The 18,128-nt window shown below is 43.4% G+C and overlaps 1 protein-coding gene across 1 annotated transcript; it reads right to left on the minus strand.

Annotated features, from left to right (window-relative positions):
• Positions 1 to 545: 545 nt before the first annotated feature.
• On the minus strand, positions 546 to 15,233 carry PYM1 (PYM homolog 1, exon junction complex associated factor). The gene is made up of 3 exons (XM_068560650.1): positions 15,132 to 15,233; positions 1,859 to 1,952; positions 546 to 1,497 (listed from the first exon to the last, which is right to left on the minus strand). Exons 1-3 carry the CDS (start codon positions 15,163 to 15,165, stop codon positions 1,014 to 1,016), a joined length of 612 nt encoding a protein of 203 aa, XP_068416751.1. The 5' UTR covers positions 15,166 to 15,233; the 3' UTR covers positions 546 to 1,013.
• Positions 15,234 to 18,128: the final 2,895 nt, after the last annotated feature.

An 18,128-nucleotide genomic window follows, 5' to 3' on the forward strand; every position in this document is an offset into this window, starting at 1 on the left:
TAAGTGACAGCTCTTTTAGGCTGTAAATTCCTCTTCCTGTATCATTAGTTTGCCCCACAATGCCATCTTGGGGTGGCATCTGAGAAGGTAAAATTTCAAAAGAGCTGTCCCAGGAATTCCCTGGTGGTCCAGTGGTTAGGACTCAGCCCTTTCACTGCAGTGGCCCGGTTCAACCCCTGGTGGGAGAACTAAGATCCTGCAAGACCTGCGATGTGGCCAAAATAAATAAATAAATAAATTAGGTCAATGACTTCCAGAAGTAAACAGTAAGGGAGATACTAGGGCCCCATTGCTATGCAGCACAATAATGATGATACATGTAAATTAATATCAAATTAAATTTGTTCTAAGTTTCATTTTATTATAACACTAATTTCTAGTCACTGAAGTCTGAGCAAATGTGTACAGAAGTCAGTGTTGCTAATTTGGTGATACACATTATTTTTAAAAATCAAAAGGAATATTACTCCCAATGCTTATCTTCCTGTGCCAAACTGAAGGGGATAAAACACCTACTAGAAGCTGAAAAGAAGAGAGGCAAAACATGTTGTCTACTTGAGTTTATTCTGTTCTTTAAAAAAAAAAAGAAAAAAAAAAAAAAAAAAGAGGTTAGGGATGGAGGGGGAAATAACCCATAAACACTGTGAACCGGAACCAAGACTCCAAGACTTGGGCGTACTCCCCCTACCCTCAACCTCAGTTCTCCAAGAGACTCCCACCCACCCAATTTTCTTTTAAACAAGACACCCAAATCAGCAGCAAAGGTACCTGGGATAGTCACTGAGATTTTGAACACTGGGAATGGGAGGGAGAGAAGTCCAAAAAAATAGGAGTTGGGAAAAAAAGGGAAGGAATGAGGGAGAGGCTAGGCTCTGGAGGACGGAATTGGGCCATGAGAGGTTGAAGTGAGCCAGTACGGGGGTACCCCTCCTGACTGCTGCTGCCCACGTTCCCCAGGACCCCAGAGAGCCCCATGGTTTGTTCTGCAGTCCATCCTCTATTCCCCAAAGGCCTCACAGGCCCAGCTCCAAGTCCTCTAGCTCCTCCTCCAATGCCCTCCTCCTCGCTAGCTTCTCCAGCTGCTCTTTGCTGGGCTGGCTGATTTCCCCAGCCTGGATCCGCTGCTGCAGCTCTTCCACCTGCCGAAGCTTCTTCTTTAGGTTCTTTATCTTCTTGGCCTTCTCAGCGGTGGCAGCTGAGTCAGGCTGGTCGGAGGCAGCTGCAGGCACTGCCCGGGAGGCCTGTGGGGCACTGGGGACCTGGGCTGTCTCTCCCAGGGACACCTTCTCGAGAGTCCGGCTCAAGGCCTCCGCCTCCCCTTTCTCTTGCTGCTGCCGCCTCTTCTCCTTCCGCTTCAGGTTGCGTTTGGCTGTCTTGGAGAGGCCTGGTTCACCACCTTCCGGCCTGGATGGGGTGACCGGAGCAGTGGCCTCCGGGCTCAGGCCGGGGGGCAGTTCTGGTTTACTCTTGAAAAACTTCACATACTTGTTCTCATACCTGCGGGGAACAGTGTCAAAGAATCACTGACTTTTCGAGCCCTTTTCCTAACCTTGTAATTTACTTCACCCTTTTCACTTTCCTGCTTCCTTCCTCTGCTCTGCAGGTTGTAGGATCCCTAGGTCCTAAAGCTCTGGATCTCCGAATGTTATTTACAGGTTCTGCTGAACAGAGGCCACAGCAACAGGACTTGTCAGTCACTTGGTTACTCATCCTTCACTCATCCCTGAATCCCAGTCCCCTCCTTCCCTTTCCTAGGATCCTGGGATCAGGAAATTCTTCCCTGATCTCATCGGCACACATGTTCTTTCTTGCTGAAGGGACCCCATTAAATACTCCCTCCTCACGCCTAACCACGCACACTGGGACCTCCTCCTGGGGCACATAGCCTTCTTTCACCCTCCGTTGCTTTCGCCAGGTCCCGTCAGGTCGCTGTGTTGAAGCGATGTACTTGCCTGAAATGGGAGAATTAATTTGGAGAGTTACTCTTTCCAATTTTCAAATAGCTCCCAAGGTGAAAGAATGCATGAATGCACAGAGCATCCCCCAGCACCTTCCACTAAATGCATCCATTAAGGCATTCTTTTCTCATATCAACCCTCAATCCCACTCTCATTATTTACTGAGTGCCTATACACTGTATAATACACCATCCCTGCCCTCAGGGAGTGTCTACTTTTATAATTTAGTTGGCAAGACAGGGCAGGCATAGAGGAAGTTTAAAAAAAAAAAAAACAGCATGAGGACATCAAAGGACAGTACATGAATAAGAGGCTAAAAAGGGCAAAAACAGGAATCATAGGAAGGAGAAATGACCAGGGATGTAAAAAAGGGGAAGTTTTATTAAGGTGGATGGTGAAAAATAGGTCAACTTTCAGGAATCCATACTGTAGATATAAAAGCACCAGAACACAAGGCTATATGTAAAGATGTTTGCATTATAATAATGTTGCTGCATTATTTAAATTAGCAAAAAGCTGAAAGCAACTTGAATGACCATCAATAGATGAGTGACTAAATAGATGTGGGTCATCCACATGATGGAACACCGTGCCATTATGAAAAAGTATGTTAGATACAAATGTACTGACCTTGAATGGTATTCATGATATACTAAGTGAAAAAGCAAGTTGCAGAATAATGCGTAAAGATCCTCAAACTTTTTTATTTCAGAATCCCCCATACGCTCTTATTTTGTAATATTATGCATTTCACTGTGCAATCTTTTTAAAAAAAATCACATCCGTTAATCTCATCAGAAAACCGTTTACTGAAAAGCTGTCACGCTCCCAGTGGAAGATACAAGTTTTCCAAAATTCTAATTTCCACTTGAAGGCTTAAATCTTATCACCGGCAACAAACACTGTCAGTTGTTTTCCTTGAAATGACAGGCTCACTTCTTTCATTTTTCAGGAAAATGCCTATCAGGTACTCAGGTCTGAATTACTATAGTTTGTCAGTGGTTCTTTCAAGGAAAAATAGAGTTCCATGAAAAGGAAGCTTGTTTAGCTTACAACTCCAATAACTGCGCCAGTGCTTTTCCTTGAGACACCACTTCAGTGCGCAGCAGTGTTTCATGCTTACTTCCCATTTAATTCACAGAGAACTCTAAAAAGATGTGTAATTTTCAGTTATAAGATGAATAAGTTCTGGGGGTATAAGGTACAGCATGGTGACTATCGTCAGCAAAACTGAACTGTATACTTGAAAGTTGCTATGAGAGTAGAGTTTCAGTGTTCTCGCCATAAATCAATGAAATGATAATTATGTGAGGTAAAGGATGTGTTAACTAACCTTATTGTAGTAAACCTTTCGCAATATATATGTGTATCAAATCATCACCTTGTACACCTACAACATTGTACACAATGTTAAATGTCAGTCATATCTCAATAAACCTGGAAAAATAGATAAAAAGATGTATATTAAAGAGCCAGGGTTTAATAAAATTAATAATTTTTATTGCATCATCAAGGATACTCTTAAGTGAAACTGGCATTATTTACTGCAAGCATGTGGCAGTGAAGAACACAATGACCAGTACGCTTTGGTGCCACCACCTTGATTAGTGCTAAGAGGCCAGCAGTTTTACCCACCATTGCTTTTGTACCCTCAGTGCAAATGTCAACCCACTAAAAGGGCAAATAACATCTCAGTATATTATCAAAATAGTTATGCTTGCAGACCTCCTGATAGGGTCTTAGGGAATCCTCAAGGGTCCTGGACAACATTTTGAGAACCGCTGGTGTAGAGGGTGCTCCCATTCTTGTTGGGGCGAGGAGCAGCACTTAGAGGTCCAGACAGTTTGTGTGTAGGGGCAAAGAGAAAGGTGTGGAAGGACACATACCAAGATACCAAGACTTTAATGCTGGTTACCTTAAGAGGGATAACCTGGAAGAAGAGGTGGTAGAAACCATTAAACTTTAATAACATATTCTTTAAAAAAATACATATATAGGGGCTTCCCTGGTGGCACAGTGGTTGGGAGTCTGCCTGCCAGTGCAGGGGACACGGGTTCGAGCCCTGGTCTGGGAAGATCCCACATGCCGCGGAGCAGCTAGGCCCGTGAGCCACAATTACTGAGCCTGCGCGTCTGGAGCCTGTGTTCCACAACAAGAGGGGCCGCGACAGTGAAAGCCCCGCGCACCGCGATGAAGAGTGGCCCCCGCTTGCCACAACTAGAGAAAGCCCTCGCACAGAAACGAAGACCCAACACAGCCAAAAAAATAAAATAAATAAATAAGTCAGGAGCGCTTTAAAAAAAAAAAAAAACCTAACCCATGAAGGATTTTAAGTCCTTATTGTTTAAAAAAAAAAAAAAAATACATATATATATTTATATCTTGTGTTACTCTTGTTTTTCTTTTTTTTAGTATAACTTTTTTTTTAGTATAACTTGTTTAAAAAAAAGGAAAAAGAAAATAAAAAAGATTAACAAAATAAAAATAAAAAGTCCAGTCCAGAGCCTCCCATGGGGATTATACATTATTACATGAATTGGGCTTTTGTTCAAAAGGCAAATATCATTAATAAATTAAAACTAAAACAAAAAATGTTAAAGAAAATGGGTAAGATTTGACAGGTAGAGGGGATGGGAGAAAGAACAAACGTGCGCCAAGAAAGACTTGGATGTGGGGATGGCCTGAGTATGTAAAGAACAGAAAACAGAAGAGTCCAGGAGAACCAGACAGTTCATGATGGGGAATAACATGAAGCTAAGTTGAAAATTGAAAATAAGGCCAGACCTTAGAAAGCCTTAAAAACAAGGTCAAGGAATTTGGAATTTATCTGGTGAATAAAAGAGGGCCACTGAGGATATTGTTTGCCGAGCTGCAACAGTTTAGAGACAAGAGTAAAAATTCAAGAAGGAAAACACAGGGACTTCCCTGGTGGCCCAGTGGTTAAAAATCCACCTGCCAATGCAGGGGACACGGGTTCGAGCCCTGGTCCAGGAAGATCCCACATGCCACGGAGCAACTAAGCCCGAGAGCCACAACTACTGAAGCCCGCGCGACTAGAGCCCGTGCTCTGCAACAAGAGAAGCCACCGCAATGAGAAGCCCATGCACTGCAACGAAGAGTAGCCCCTGCTTGCCACAACTAGAGAAAGCCCATGAGCAGCAATGAAGACCCAACACAGCCAAAAATAAATAAATAAATAAATTTAATTATTAAGAAAAAAAGAATGAAAAAACAGAGACTCTACAGAGGGAGAACTGAGATTAGAGCTGGGCTTTGAAGAAAGAGTCAAACTAAAGTAAATGAAAAGGGAAGCAGGGAGATCAGCTCACTACTTTGCGACAACCTAGACGGGTGGGAGGGAGGCTCAAGAGGGAGGGGATATGGGGATATGGGGATATGGGGATATATGTATGAAGATTCACTTTGTTGTACAACAGAAACTAACACAGCATTGTGAAGTAATTATATTCCAATAAAGATGTATTTTAAAAATTAATTAATTAATATATTAAAAAAGGGAAGCAAAACGGATTCTAAACGGAATCCTATTCTAAAACAAAATTTCAGACATGGGAATGCATATGGCATGGGCAGGAGACGGTGAGTAGACTAGCCTGGCTGAGTCAGGGCTGATGTAAAGTAAAAGAGAATGTTCAGATCTTGAAACGCCAGTTAAGGAGTTTAATATCTGGCACATGGCATGCATTCAATAAATATTTGTCAAATGAATGAATCTTTTATCCAAAGCAGAGTTTTAGGGCAACTAATCTGGCATGATGAAAAGATGAATTGTTAAGAGAAAACACTGGAGACTGGGGCAATCAGTTAGGAAAAAAAGACTGCAATAACGGGGCTTCCCTGGTGGCACAGTGGTTAAGAATCTGCCTGCCAATGCAGGGGACACAGGCTCGAGCCCTGGTCCAGGAAGATCCCACATGCTGCGGAGCAACTAAGCCCGTGCACCACAACCACTGAAGCCCGTCCACCTAGGGTCCGTGCTCTGCAACAAGAGAAGCCACCACAATGCGAAGCCCGTGCGCCGCGATGAAGAGTAGCCCCCGCTCACGGCAACTAGACAAAGCCCGCGCACAGCAACGAAGACCCAATGTAGCCAAAAAGAAAAAAAATAAAATAAGTAAATTTTTTAAAAAATCATCTTTCAAAAAAAAGACTGCAATAATCCTGGCATGAGAGACAGAACTGGCTGAGAATGGAAAGGAAGAGAATGATGCCAGCCACGTTATCAAAGGATCAACCTCACTTGGTAATTCACTGACTGGGGGAAGCGTAAAGAGGTTAAAGCCAAAGACACTTCAACACACTTCGTTTTAGCAATGCCAATCTTGAAAATTTAGCATAAGGAAATAATTCCAACAGGAAAAAACGAAAACAGAAAAAAGAAGAAAGGGACAGTAATCATGTGAAAACTATAGCATTATTTATAAATAGCTAAAAATTAAAAACAAACTTCACATCCAGTTATACAGGAGTGGTTTATAATATAGCCATTAAAAATAATGACAAAAAAATTTTAATCATTAATATGATATAATGGAATATAAAACATAAAGTTACATACGCTATGATTTATTATTAAATGTTATGCATATTCATAAGTTTAGAAAAGAATGTGCAATACGAAAAGTTATGTTGGTGATTGGCTTATAAATAACTTTTCCTTTTAAAAATTCCAATTAATGTTGTTGCTATACTGTAGGTTTTTAAAAATCTCATTTTGGGTTTCAAATCCAAGCGGCTTTGGAGAACGAGTACACAAAGGAGAGTGAAATTACTTTTGACCAGGTAAAGTAAAAATTTTATGGAGGACAAAGCATCTTTGTGATCTTTGGAAGATGAGCAGGATTTAGACAGGTGGACGTAGGGGTGTGGTTATGAGGAAAGAGGAGAAAGGGAAGTATTTCAGGCTTATAGGACAACATAAACAAAGGGACAAATCAGACTAGTCATTCCCCTACTTAAAATTCTTCCTGGATTCCTGTTGCCCTCAGGGTATTTACATGGACGATGGAACCACACACAAAGGCCTTCTTGACCCAGCTCTTGCTAGTCTCCAGCCTCTTCATACCCAGTCATTCACACTCTCTGCTCCAGCCACTGAAATAGTCACAAATCTCACCTGACTGTGTCTTTATTCTCTATGCCTTTTTGCTTTTACTTCCTTTGGCTTGGAATAGACTTTTCTTGATTCTTATCTTAGTTAATGCCTATTGGTCTTTAAAGGTCGAGTTCAAGTATAAACTCCTCAGTGAAGTCTTTCCTGACCTCCCCACCCCAAACCAGTTTAGAAGTTGCCCTTTGTGCACCCACAGCACCTGTTGTGGCCTTTTATCATGATCTAATGTTTAAAATAATTGTTTGCTTGCTTAAGAGCAGAAACTTTGCCTTTGGTCTTTGAAGCAAAGGGCCTGGTCCATGGAAGACTGTAATTAATTCAAATTAATGAATAAATAAAGTTAAGCATCATGTTAGGGAATAGCAAGAATCCAGTATACTCTGGCAAAAAGCGTATGTAATGGAAAAAGAGACTAGAGGTAAATTAGTCGGAATATGAAAGGTATCCAATCTCGAGTTTGGACTCAAGCTTCAGAAGGTGGGAGAACACTGAAGGCCATTAAGAGAGTGCAGATGATCTGCTCAAAGCATTGCTTTAAGAAGATTAACCTGAAAAATGTGTAACATAAACTAAAGGTAGAAAAAAATGAAAGCAATAGCTGCAATGTGAGAAGACTTGATTTAAATGGTCTCTATAAGTGTTGAAAAGAAAATGAAATTCATTATGAAGAATAAGTAGTCAGGATCTGAAGACTGCCAAGATTTGAATGAGAGAGAGGAAATCATTGTGCTACAGTGGATTTAATCTGGTGCTTTTCACATGTTTTCTCTTATTTTTCACAACATCCCTGTGGGCATGTAGGGCGTATAGTAATAACATTATTCACACATGGATTTTAAATGTTTATTGAGTACTTGCTGCTGTGGCAGGCAATGTAACAGGAGCTAGGGATACAACAATGAATGAATGAATGAATGAATGCCTTCTTGGAGCATGCATTCTAATTAAAAAGAAAGATAGGGCTTCCTTGGTGGCGCAGTGGTTAAGAATCCGCCTGTCAATGCAGGGGACACAGGTTCGAGCCCTGGTCCAGGAAGATCCCACATGCCACGGAGCAACAAAGCCCATGCGCCATAACTACTGAGCCTGAGCTCTAGAGCCTGCGAGCCACAACTACTGAGGCCCACGTGCCACAACTACTGAAGCCTGTGTGCCTAGAGCCTGTGCTCTGTAACAAGAGAAGCCACTGCAATGAGAAGCCTGCGCACCACAACGAAGAGTAGCCCCCGCTCGCTGCAACTAGAGAAAGCCCATGCGCAGCAAGGAAGACCCAACGCAGCCAAAAATAAATAAATTTATTTAAAAAAAAAAAAGAGAGTCCATAGGAGAAGACAACTTTGTGAAAATAACTAATTCAATTCTAGACAGGCAGTGTTTTTACATGGAATTAAGGAGAAAGGGACAATGCTAGAAACATACATTTAAGTACACTGCAGAGATTATAGTTGAAGGCTTAAGACTAGTAAAGATGGCAAAGGCGTGGATGGACCTAGATCCTCTCATACAGAGTGAAGTAAGTCAAAAAGAGAAAAACAAGTATCGTATATTAACACATATATGTGGAATCTAGAGAAATGGTATAGATGATCTTATCTGTAAAGCAGAAATAGAGACAGAGACATAGAGAACAAACGTATGGAAAACAAGGGAGAAAGGGCAGCGTGGGTGGGATGAACTGGGAGATTGGGATTGACATATAAACACTATTGATACTATGTATAAAACAGATGACTAATGAGAACCTACTGTATAGCACAGGGAACTCTACTCGGTGCTCTGTGGTGACCTAAATGGGAAGGAAATCCAAAAAAGAGGGGATATATGTATACATATGGCTGATAAACTTTGCTGTACAGCAGAAACTGACACAGCAGTGTAAAGCAACTACACTCCAATAAAAAATTAAATAAAACACAGCAAAGAAAAAGAAAAAGACTAGTAAAGATGGAGTGTGAGAAAAGATAGGGCAGGGCTTCCCTGGTGGCGCAGTGGTTGAGAATCCGCCTGCCAATGCAGGGGACACGGGTTCGAGCCCTGGTCTGGGAAGATCCCACATGTCGCGGAGCAACTGGGCCCGTGAGCCACAATTACTGAGCCTGCGCGTCTGGAGCCTGTGCTCCGCAGCAAGAGAGGCCGCGATAGTGAAAGGCCCGCGCACCACGATGAAGAGTGGCCCCCACTTGCCGCAACTAGAGAAAGCCCTCGCACAGAAACGAAGACCCAACACAGCCAAAAATAAATAAGTAAAATTAAAAAAAAAAAAAAAAGTAGGAAAAAATTTTTGTTCTTATCAGCAAGACTTAAATGAGTTATGTTCTCGTTCATGTAAATATTCCGATGGAAATGTGTTTTACAGTGTTTCCCTAATTTATTTGACCACAGGAAGCTTATTTTTATTTTAGTTTTTTATTTTACAGCACATCTCACAGGACTACTAAGTGTTCTGAGAATCATATTTGGGGAAGTACAGCCATTCGGTATGATCCAAATTATGTTAAATAGATATGCTATACATGTGCAGAGAAAGAAAAATAAAAGGAAATGTAACTGTAGTTATCTTTGGGCTCTGGAATTACCAAATATGCATGGGACTTATATTTTATACTAGTTATGAAAATATTTTCCAAGTTTTCTACAATCAATATAAATTAATTTTATAATTAATTAAAAATAAATAAAAGTTTGTACCCTCCAATCCAGTAATTCGACTTCTGAGAAATCTGTCCTAACAAAATAACCCTAGGGCTTCCCTGGTGGCGTAGCAGTTGAGAGTCCGCCTGCCAATGCAGGGGACACGGGTTCGAGCCCTGGTCTGGGAAGATCCCACATGCCGCGGAGCAACTAAGACCGTGAGCCACAACTACTGAGCCTGCGCTCTAGAGCCCGCGAGCCACAACTACTGAGCCCACGTGCCACAACTACTGAAGCCCGCATGCCTGGAGCCTGTGCTCCGCAACAACAGAAGCCACTGCAGTGAGAGGCTCACGTACCGCAACAGAGTAGCCCCCACTCGCTGCAACTAGGGAAAGCCCGCACGCAGCAACGAAGACCCAATGCAGCCAAAAATAAATAAATAAATTAATTAATTAATTTAAAAAAGGAAAATAACCCTAAATGCAGACAAAAATTTATGCACAAAAATATTCATAGAGTTCTTATAACAAAAATTCTGGAAACAATCTAGAAGTCCAATAACAGAAGAAAGGTAAGAGAGGGTGTATGCCCAAATAATAAAACACTCTGCCAGTATTTTAAAAGATGTTTTCAAAGAGTTTTTAATAGCAAGGAAAAATATTTATATGTCGTGAGGTTAAATGAAAAGGCAACACATAAAAATGTAAATACCGTCTGATTAAAAAACGTTTTAAAAATGCACAGAAAAATAGAGATCAGAAGGGTATATGCCTGGCTTCCCTGGTGGCGCAGTGGTTGAGAATCTGCCTGCCAATGCAGGGGACACGGGTTCGAGCCCTGGTCTGGGAAGATCCCACATGCCGCGGAGCAACTAGGCCCGTGAGCCACAACTACTGAGCCTGCGCGTCTGGAGCCTGTGCTCCGCAACAAGAGAGGCCGCGATAGTGAGAGGCCCGCGCACCGCGATGAAGCGTGGCCCCCACTTGCCGCAACTAGAGAAAGCCCTCGCACAGAAACGAAGACCCAACACAGCCAAAAATAAATAAATAAATAAATAAATTTATTTAAAAAAAAAAAAAAGGGTATATGCCAAATTTAACAGTGGACAAATTATATTGAACAAAAATTAAATAATTAAATTTGTACTTAAGGAGCAGTAATCTGCTAACAGTGTGTCAAATGAACTGAAACAGAGAGAGAGACAGAGGTAGGACAACTGTTTAGGAGGTCACAGCAATATTTGTAGGATAAAGGAAACTAGAATTTTATCAGGCACTTAGATTGACCCAAGTACTCTGCTTGATACTTTACACATGTAATCTATTCTAATCCATAATCTTTATAACATTAATAATTACAGAACCATTTCTTGGGTACTTTCTATGTGCTAGACATGTACATTATTTCATTTAAATTTTAATTCCCCCAATAATCCTATGTTGTAGGAGTTATTATTCCTATTTCATTGATGAGAAAACTAAAGCTTGGATTCCCTAGGCTTAAAATTCCCAGGCCATGTAGCTAACAAGTATTGAAGATGGGACAAGGGTAACAACAGCAGAAACAGAAAATGATACTTTGACAACTGGAGGGTGGGGGGTAGAAGAGGGAGTAAAAGACAATGCAAAAACAACACCCCAGTTCATTTTGTTAATAACAACAAAAACACCTAGTGCTCTGATCTTGGTTTCCCACACCATTCTTAAGTAAAAGGAACAAGGGCTCCTTGGAGAAATAGCTGATTCTAGGACTGGGTCAGGAAATATGCAAGATGAGCCTGAAGCAGCTTCTAGTGCCAGAAAGTAAGAAAGAGCTAAACAAAACAAAACAAAACAAACAAAAAAAACCCCTACACTGATGGGGATATGTCAAAGGGACACAGGGCCAACCAAAAGAGCTCCCAATGTTCAAAGCTGAAACATTTGAGCAATAAAATAAATAAAATAACCTGAAGTTCATATTGATACACATAAATGATTGAATAAATAAATGGCAGAGAAGAGACAAATCTGTGCAGAAGAATTTCAAATGACGTGTATAAATACTCCATCCTTAAGGAAGGTAGCATAACTCCCCACTCTTTAAGTGTGGGCTGTGAATAGTGACTTTCTTAAGAGTACAAAATGGAAAGGAGAAGGGGAAAAAGTAACTTTACAGTGGAGAAACTTTACAAACACTACCTCAGTCAGGAGATCATGGTAAATATCAAGAGTAAAAAAATCTTTGTGATACTATGTATCCTCGATATGATATGATGAAAACATCACTTTACTTCAATGGTCCTCCCCTAAAAAACACATAACCCCAGTCTAATCATGAGACAAACATCAAATTCCAATAGAGGAGCATCCTACAAAAATAACTGACCAATACTCCTCAAAACTGTTAAAGTCATCAAAAACAAGGAAAGTCTGAGAAACTGTCACAGCCAATAGGAGTTTAAGGAGACATGAGAACTAAATGTAATATGGGATCCCGGATGGGATCCTGGAACAGAAAAAAAATTAGGTAAAAACTAAGGAAATCTGAATAATGTATGGACCTTAGTTAATAACAATGTATGAATATCGGTTCATTAATTGCAATAACGATACCACACTAATGTAAGATGTTAATAACAGGGGAAACTGAGTTTAAGGTATATGGGAACTGTCTGTATCATTTTCTCAATTTTTCTATAAATCTAAAACTGTTGTAAAAAATAAAGTCTATTTAAAATAAAGAAAGAGAGAAATGATGCAATAAGTTGATCTTGGGTTGGCTAGAACAATGGTGCCTTTAACAACAATAAGGAAGGAAAAACTGATATTGATTATGGTCAGACTGGATTTAAGGTGTGACAGTATATCCAAGAATGAAAGCTACTCACCACACAATTAGAACTGACAACTCAGGAGAGAGGCTAGTGCTAGAAAGAAACCATTTTGAAGAGTTAAGGAACAGGGAATTCCCAGCAGTCCAGTGCTTAGGATTCGGTGTTCTCACTGCTGTGGCCCAGGTTCAATCCCTGGTCAGGGAACTAAGATCCTGAAAGCCGCAAGGCCAAAAAAAAAGGTTAAGGAACAAGTAAGCAGTGAGGAAATGGAAATAGTATGTGTGGACCTGATATTCAAGAAATCAGGCTATGAACAGGAAAGAAACAGAAATAACAGACCTTGATTTCTCAATGAAACAGAAAATGAGGCCATTTGCCACAAGAAGGGGAATTAAAAGGGAAAGTCACCGAGAGCTGAGAAAGGTAGGGGAAATAGCCATGGTACAATGTAAGCAAACCAACAAAGAAGAATTGGAGAAAAGCTGTGATCTTGGCAGAAGTTAACATTAAGTTATATTATACTGAATGTGCTACTGTCTGTGCCTTTTCTCTAGCCATGTGCTGTGGCCTAGAAGCTGAAGCCAAGAAAACAGTTGATGGGTACGATTCAAGATAACAGAAGTGCTTGCTTAGTATTGAAGATCAAAATGAATGAGGAAAGCAATGAGGATAGTGACTGGTCACAGAGGTCTAGCAGGGTAGCATCAAAAGTAGTCATGAAGATACTGGTAGACTCAATGAAATGGGAAAGGTCAAGGACCAGAGAACCTACGGAGGGCAAAAAGCTGATTCTATGGGTGTGTGGAAGTAAAAAAGGTGACTGGGTAAGGAAGCTAAAATAAGTGATGGGGAACACCTGAAGGGGGAAGCAGTGTCATAGGTGATGTCCTATGTAGTAGGATATGTAGTAGGTCCAGATTGTAGTGATTCTGATGTGTGGCTGGTTTGAAAATTCAAAGGAAAGTTAATGGTCTCATGCTGAGGAACTATACAATAAGAGTATTCCAAAGATGCTGAAGACACTGAGAATGAGTGGAGACACTGAGAAATAGAATAAAAGAAAAGAAAAAAAAAAAAAAAAGATATGCTACATCAGGGTCCTTGTGGGCAGTGAATGATGGCCCTGAGGTTTTAGAGAAAATGCTATAATTGCATGGCAATACCTTCCATGAGAATTACAGTGACAGTGGTAGATCAATGATCTGGAAGTAGTAAGAGAAAGCAAAAAAGCAGTGTGATTCCTTCTCTTCCACACAGTCACAGAGAACAGAAGATACCTCTTGGTGGGAGGGTAGGGTGAGATGTGATATCTGGATGTCCGTTAAATCAGTTTAAAGAAAACATTAAGAATAAAGAGTGTACTGGACAACAAGTAATATTTTCAAAGCACACATTAAAAGAAGCAAACTGAAGAAGTACCTACTATGTAGAGAGCAAGAGAAGAGGTTGTACCACTTTGAAAGGTGAGGTTGCAGAGAAGTAGCAGAGACTTGGGTTGTCATTAGATACCATAGGAGAGGTGGGTTGAGATGTAAGTAACATGGAAAACAAGCAAAGCAAGAGGCATAAAAGGTGCATTTTAAAACAGACCGCATGTACCAAAGCACACACACACTGTCACTTCTACAGAATACACATACACAATGAGGGCTACAAAAAACAGCAATACCTTGCCTTGCACAGCATTTTATAAATTGCTTTCACATATACTATCTTATTTGACTGTCACTGGGTAGATATGCACATTTTTCTGAAGGTGAGGAAATTAGGATGGGCTATAGCCAAAATGAAAATCTTGATTTTCAGTTTTCAACACATAAACCTCACATACACAACAGATATTTCAGCATCTCAATCAGCCAGGTTGGAAAATCTTCTCTTATCAGAAGGCACAGTGGGTTCTGTAAACTTGTCACACGGCTTGAGAGGCCACTAGACACCTTCTTGTTCACCTTCTACCACCTTAGATCCCTCAACTCCCATCACCATCGCCAGAGAAGGTACAGAAGGGTGGTGCCATCAAGGAGAAAACTCTAGCTGAAAGTTGTATTAGGTTCCTCTTCCTTTCACACCTCTGTACCTCAGTGACCCAACAATGAAAATAAGGGAGAGTGGAAAAAAGAACTATGTAGCAATGAGGAGGTCTCCAACAGATATAGCTTCGAGAAAAAGAATTTAAACGGGGCTGGGGTAGGGCAGAAAGCAGGTACACTGAGAGATGGGGGAGGGGAAGAGGGGGAGAGCAGGAATTGGAGGGAACTGAGAGTGGAGGAGCCCCCAAGCCTGAAGAACCCCAAAGAGATATGGCAGCTCCAACTTCTGGACAAAAGCTAAGGGCCCGTGAGGGTCCTGGAGCAAGGTCCAACATTGAACGACCCCACGGTTTGGGTGACCGGAAGCGGAGACCCCCAAACACGAGACCAGAAGGGGGCGCAGGTGACACCCCGTAGGAGAGAATGAATGGGGAAGGCGGTCCGGAGGGCGGGGCAAAGGAGGGGCCCCGGGATGGGCGGGGCACAGACCCCTTTCCAAGTCCGAACCCCTACCCCGAGAGCCCGGGGAGAAGCGGCTCCACGTCTCCCGCACTCACCGCCGGTCTCATCAGTTACATAGGGAGTCGCCATCTTGAATACGCAAACCACTTCCGGCGTGAGCGGGCTGGGGGCCCGCCCCCCTCCCCACCGGAAGTGGAGTCCTGATCGTAGCAAGCCACCATTTTAGTCTTAAAGGAAGAGTGCACCATTTCGTAGACAGCAGTGAAGGAGGAGGAAGGGAGTAGAAGCTGAAGACTCTAAAAAATAAGAGCCGTGGGCTCTTTTACTGCCACTGATAGCATTATTGAGCGCCTGCTGCGTATACAGCAGTTCTCTGGGCGCCGAGAGAAGTTCCGAGGCACAGCCCCTCTCCTCAAGGCACTCTTCGACTGTCTAGGACCTGCGACAGAAAAGGGGGCAAGGCCCACCTGCACCCAGAAAGGGCGGGGGGCGGCTAATTAATGAGGAAAAGAAGAATATTCAGGCCCTGGCCTTCATCCAGGTCCCAGAGCAGCTTGGGGACATGGGGCGGGACAGGCAAACTCCGGGAACGCACTGGGGCGCACCGATGTTGGGGGCGAACGCAAGACCCCCAACTAACCCTCTCTTAGAAGGTGGGGAGGTCGAAATCGCGTGCCGATTGCCCTTGGCCGCTCAGCTCAACCCTCTGGACGGAGACCCGAGAGAGGGGAGTGCAAGGCCGAAGGCGCTGCCGGTCGGTCACCTGTCCCCGCAGCCTCAGGGTTGCCGGCGGCTTCTACGGCTGAGGAGGCGCGGCGGGCCGGGCTGGGCGGGCAGCCCGGGCCTGGCCCTGCCCCTGGGGCGGCCCCAGGGACTCGGGCGGCGAAGTGACGACGGCCCAAGTTTGCTCTGGCCTTCGACCCGGGAGCCTCTTCGGGCTTGGCCCCAGGGTCAGAGGGCAAGGCGAAGGCTTCTGGGAGGACCCAGTTAGTATTCCAATTAACCTCGTCCAAGTCTCTGGGCGCTGGGGATCGAAGTCGGGGCAACGCGCCAATAATCTGAGCCGTACAGTCACTCCCTTTGCAGCCCTGCCCTGCCCCGTGCCTCCCTATTCTTTAGAGGAACCCAAACGTTCTCCCTCCCCCGCTCTTTTCAGCAGCTCTTGTTCCTTCTGGGCTAAGTCCTGCTAAACTCGTTTCCCTCACAGCTTGGGAGGGGCCAGCTGCAAGTTCCTCTCCTCAGGTGTCTGCCCTGCCCTCTTCCTGCCCCCCCCACCACCATGTTGCTTTTTCCTCATCAACCCTTTTACCTTCCTCCAAATCCCCCACTTTGGCTTAGGTTAATGTCCAACAGAACCAGTTAGTGACCACCTCCAACACCAGGCTGCATGTCCCACTTAAGAAACAAACAGACAAACAAAAAACAAAGCAATGGCTGACTAGGAACTTATTAAAGCTTTGAAATGAAGCTTCAGAAGTTTTAGGGGGTCACAGCTTGGCTTCTCTTCCATACTCCACCTTCCTGAGTTCCACCAGAGGCCCAACTCAGAAGATCTCAAAAAGACTCATTTAAAAACTGATTTGCAGGGGCTTCCCTGGTGGCGCAGTGGTTGACAATCTGCCTGCCAATGCAGGCGACACAGGTTCGAGCCCTGGTCTGGGAAGATCCCACATGCCGCGGAGCAACTAGGCCCGTGAGCCACAACTACTGAGCCTGCGCGTCTGGAGCCTGTGCTCCGCAACAAGAGAGGCCGCGATAGTGAGAGGCCCGCGCACCGCGATGAAGAGTGGCCCCCGCTCGCCGCAACTGGAGAAAGCCCTGGCACAGAAACGAAGACCCAACGCAGCCAAAAATAAATAAAATAAATAAATAAAGAAGCTTTCATTTAAAAAAAAAAAAAACTGATTTGCATTCAATACACTGTCATTGCAAGTGTTCTAACACTGCCATCCTTCATCCCTGCTTTTCTTTTACCAATTGTGCTTCAGCCCTGCTGGTCTAGTAACCTGTCCATAGCCTTGTTACTAAAGGTAAGAGTGAGCTGAAGCACGTAAAAAGTAGAGGGATGCGTTGGTACTGACTGTACTACCTGAGGAGTACTAGTGGGCTAATCAAAGGACCTTTCTGCAAGAAGCAATCCTAAAGTGGCCCCTGTTGACCACCCTACCCTAGGCCCCCCACTATGCCTTCAGACATCCTGCCTCAGCTCTGGGGTTGACGGGAAGTGAAACTCAATTGTCTGCCTAGCAGACCTGCCTGGGACCCAGCCCTGAACCCCGGATGTGTCCCCCACCACCCTGAAGAGGAAGAGGGGAACGAAGAGGCTGGGGAGAACAAGGCTGTTGTTTTTTCCTTTCCCTTTGTTCATTGCGGTTTCTTTCTTTCTGATTTTTATGATGTGGTTGATTAAAGAAATGAGCACCTGGAACTGTAGGCATTAGACGCCTCCTCCTTAGATGTTTCTTGGCCTTTCTTCCTCCCACCCCCACCAATAACTGACTGGGGTATGATGGAGCACAGATCCGAAAGAAGACGCAAGCCTAGAGTATGACCGATTCCATCTTATTGCTTATTAGAGAGATCACCTCATGCCCCACTTTGAAGTCTCAAAAAATGTCTTAAAAGGAGCATCTTTAACTTCATGTAGGAACATAGCTGAGGATGACAGAGTGAAAAAACACAGATCGTACATAGGGTGGTAGCGCTGCAAGTGTTATTTGCAAGGAAAGCTGAGTGCCTTAAGGATTAGTATCATTCCAGCATTTCTAGATGAGGGGCTCAGGGGCAGAAAACTGATTGGAAGAGGAACTAGGGGACCTGTTCTTACTTATATTGTATGTTTGTTTAGGATGGCTTATACACATACCCACACAACCAAGCCACCGTTTGGTGCAGTCCTTAAGCTGGGCTATCTATGTCTTTGGCTGTCCTGCAGAACAAAGTACAGGACTTGGTGCATAATAAACCTTCAGAAGTGCTTGGGGCTTCCCTGGTGGCGCAGTGGTTAAGAATCCGCCTGCCAATGCAGGGGACATGGGTTCAAGCCCTGGTCCGGGAAGATCCCACATGCCGCAGAGCAACTAAGCCCGAGA

This window comes from Eschrichtius robustus, chromosome 13 (assembly GCF_028021215.1).
Source record: "Eschrichtius robustus isolate mEscRob2 chromosome 13, mEscRob2.pri, whole genome shotgun sequence".
NCBI lineage: Eukaryota > Metazoa > Chordata > Mammalia > Artiodactyla > Eschrichtiidae > Eschrichtius > Eschrichtius robustus.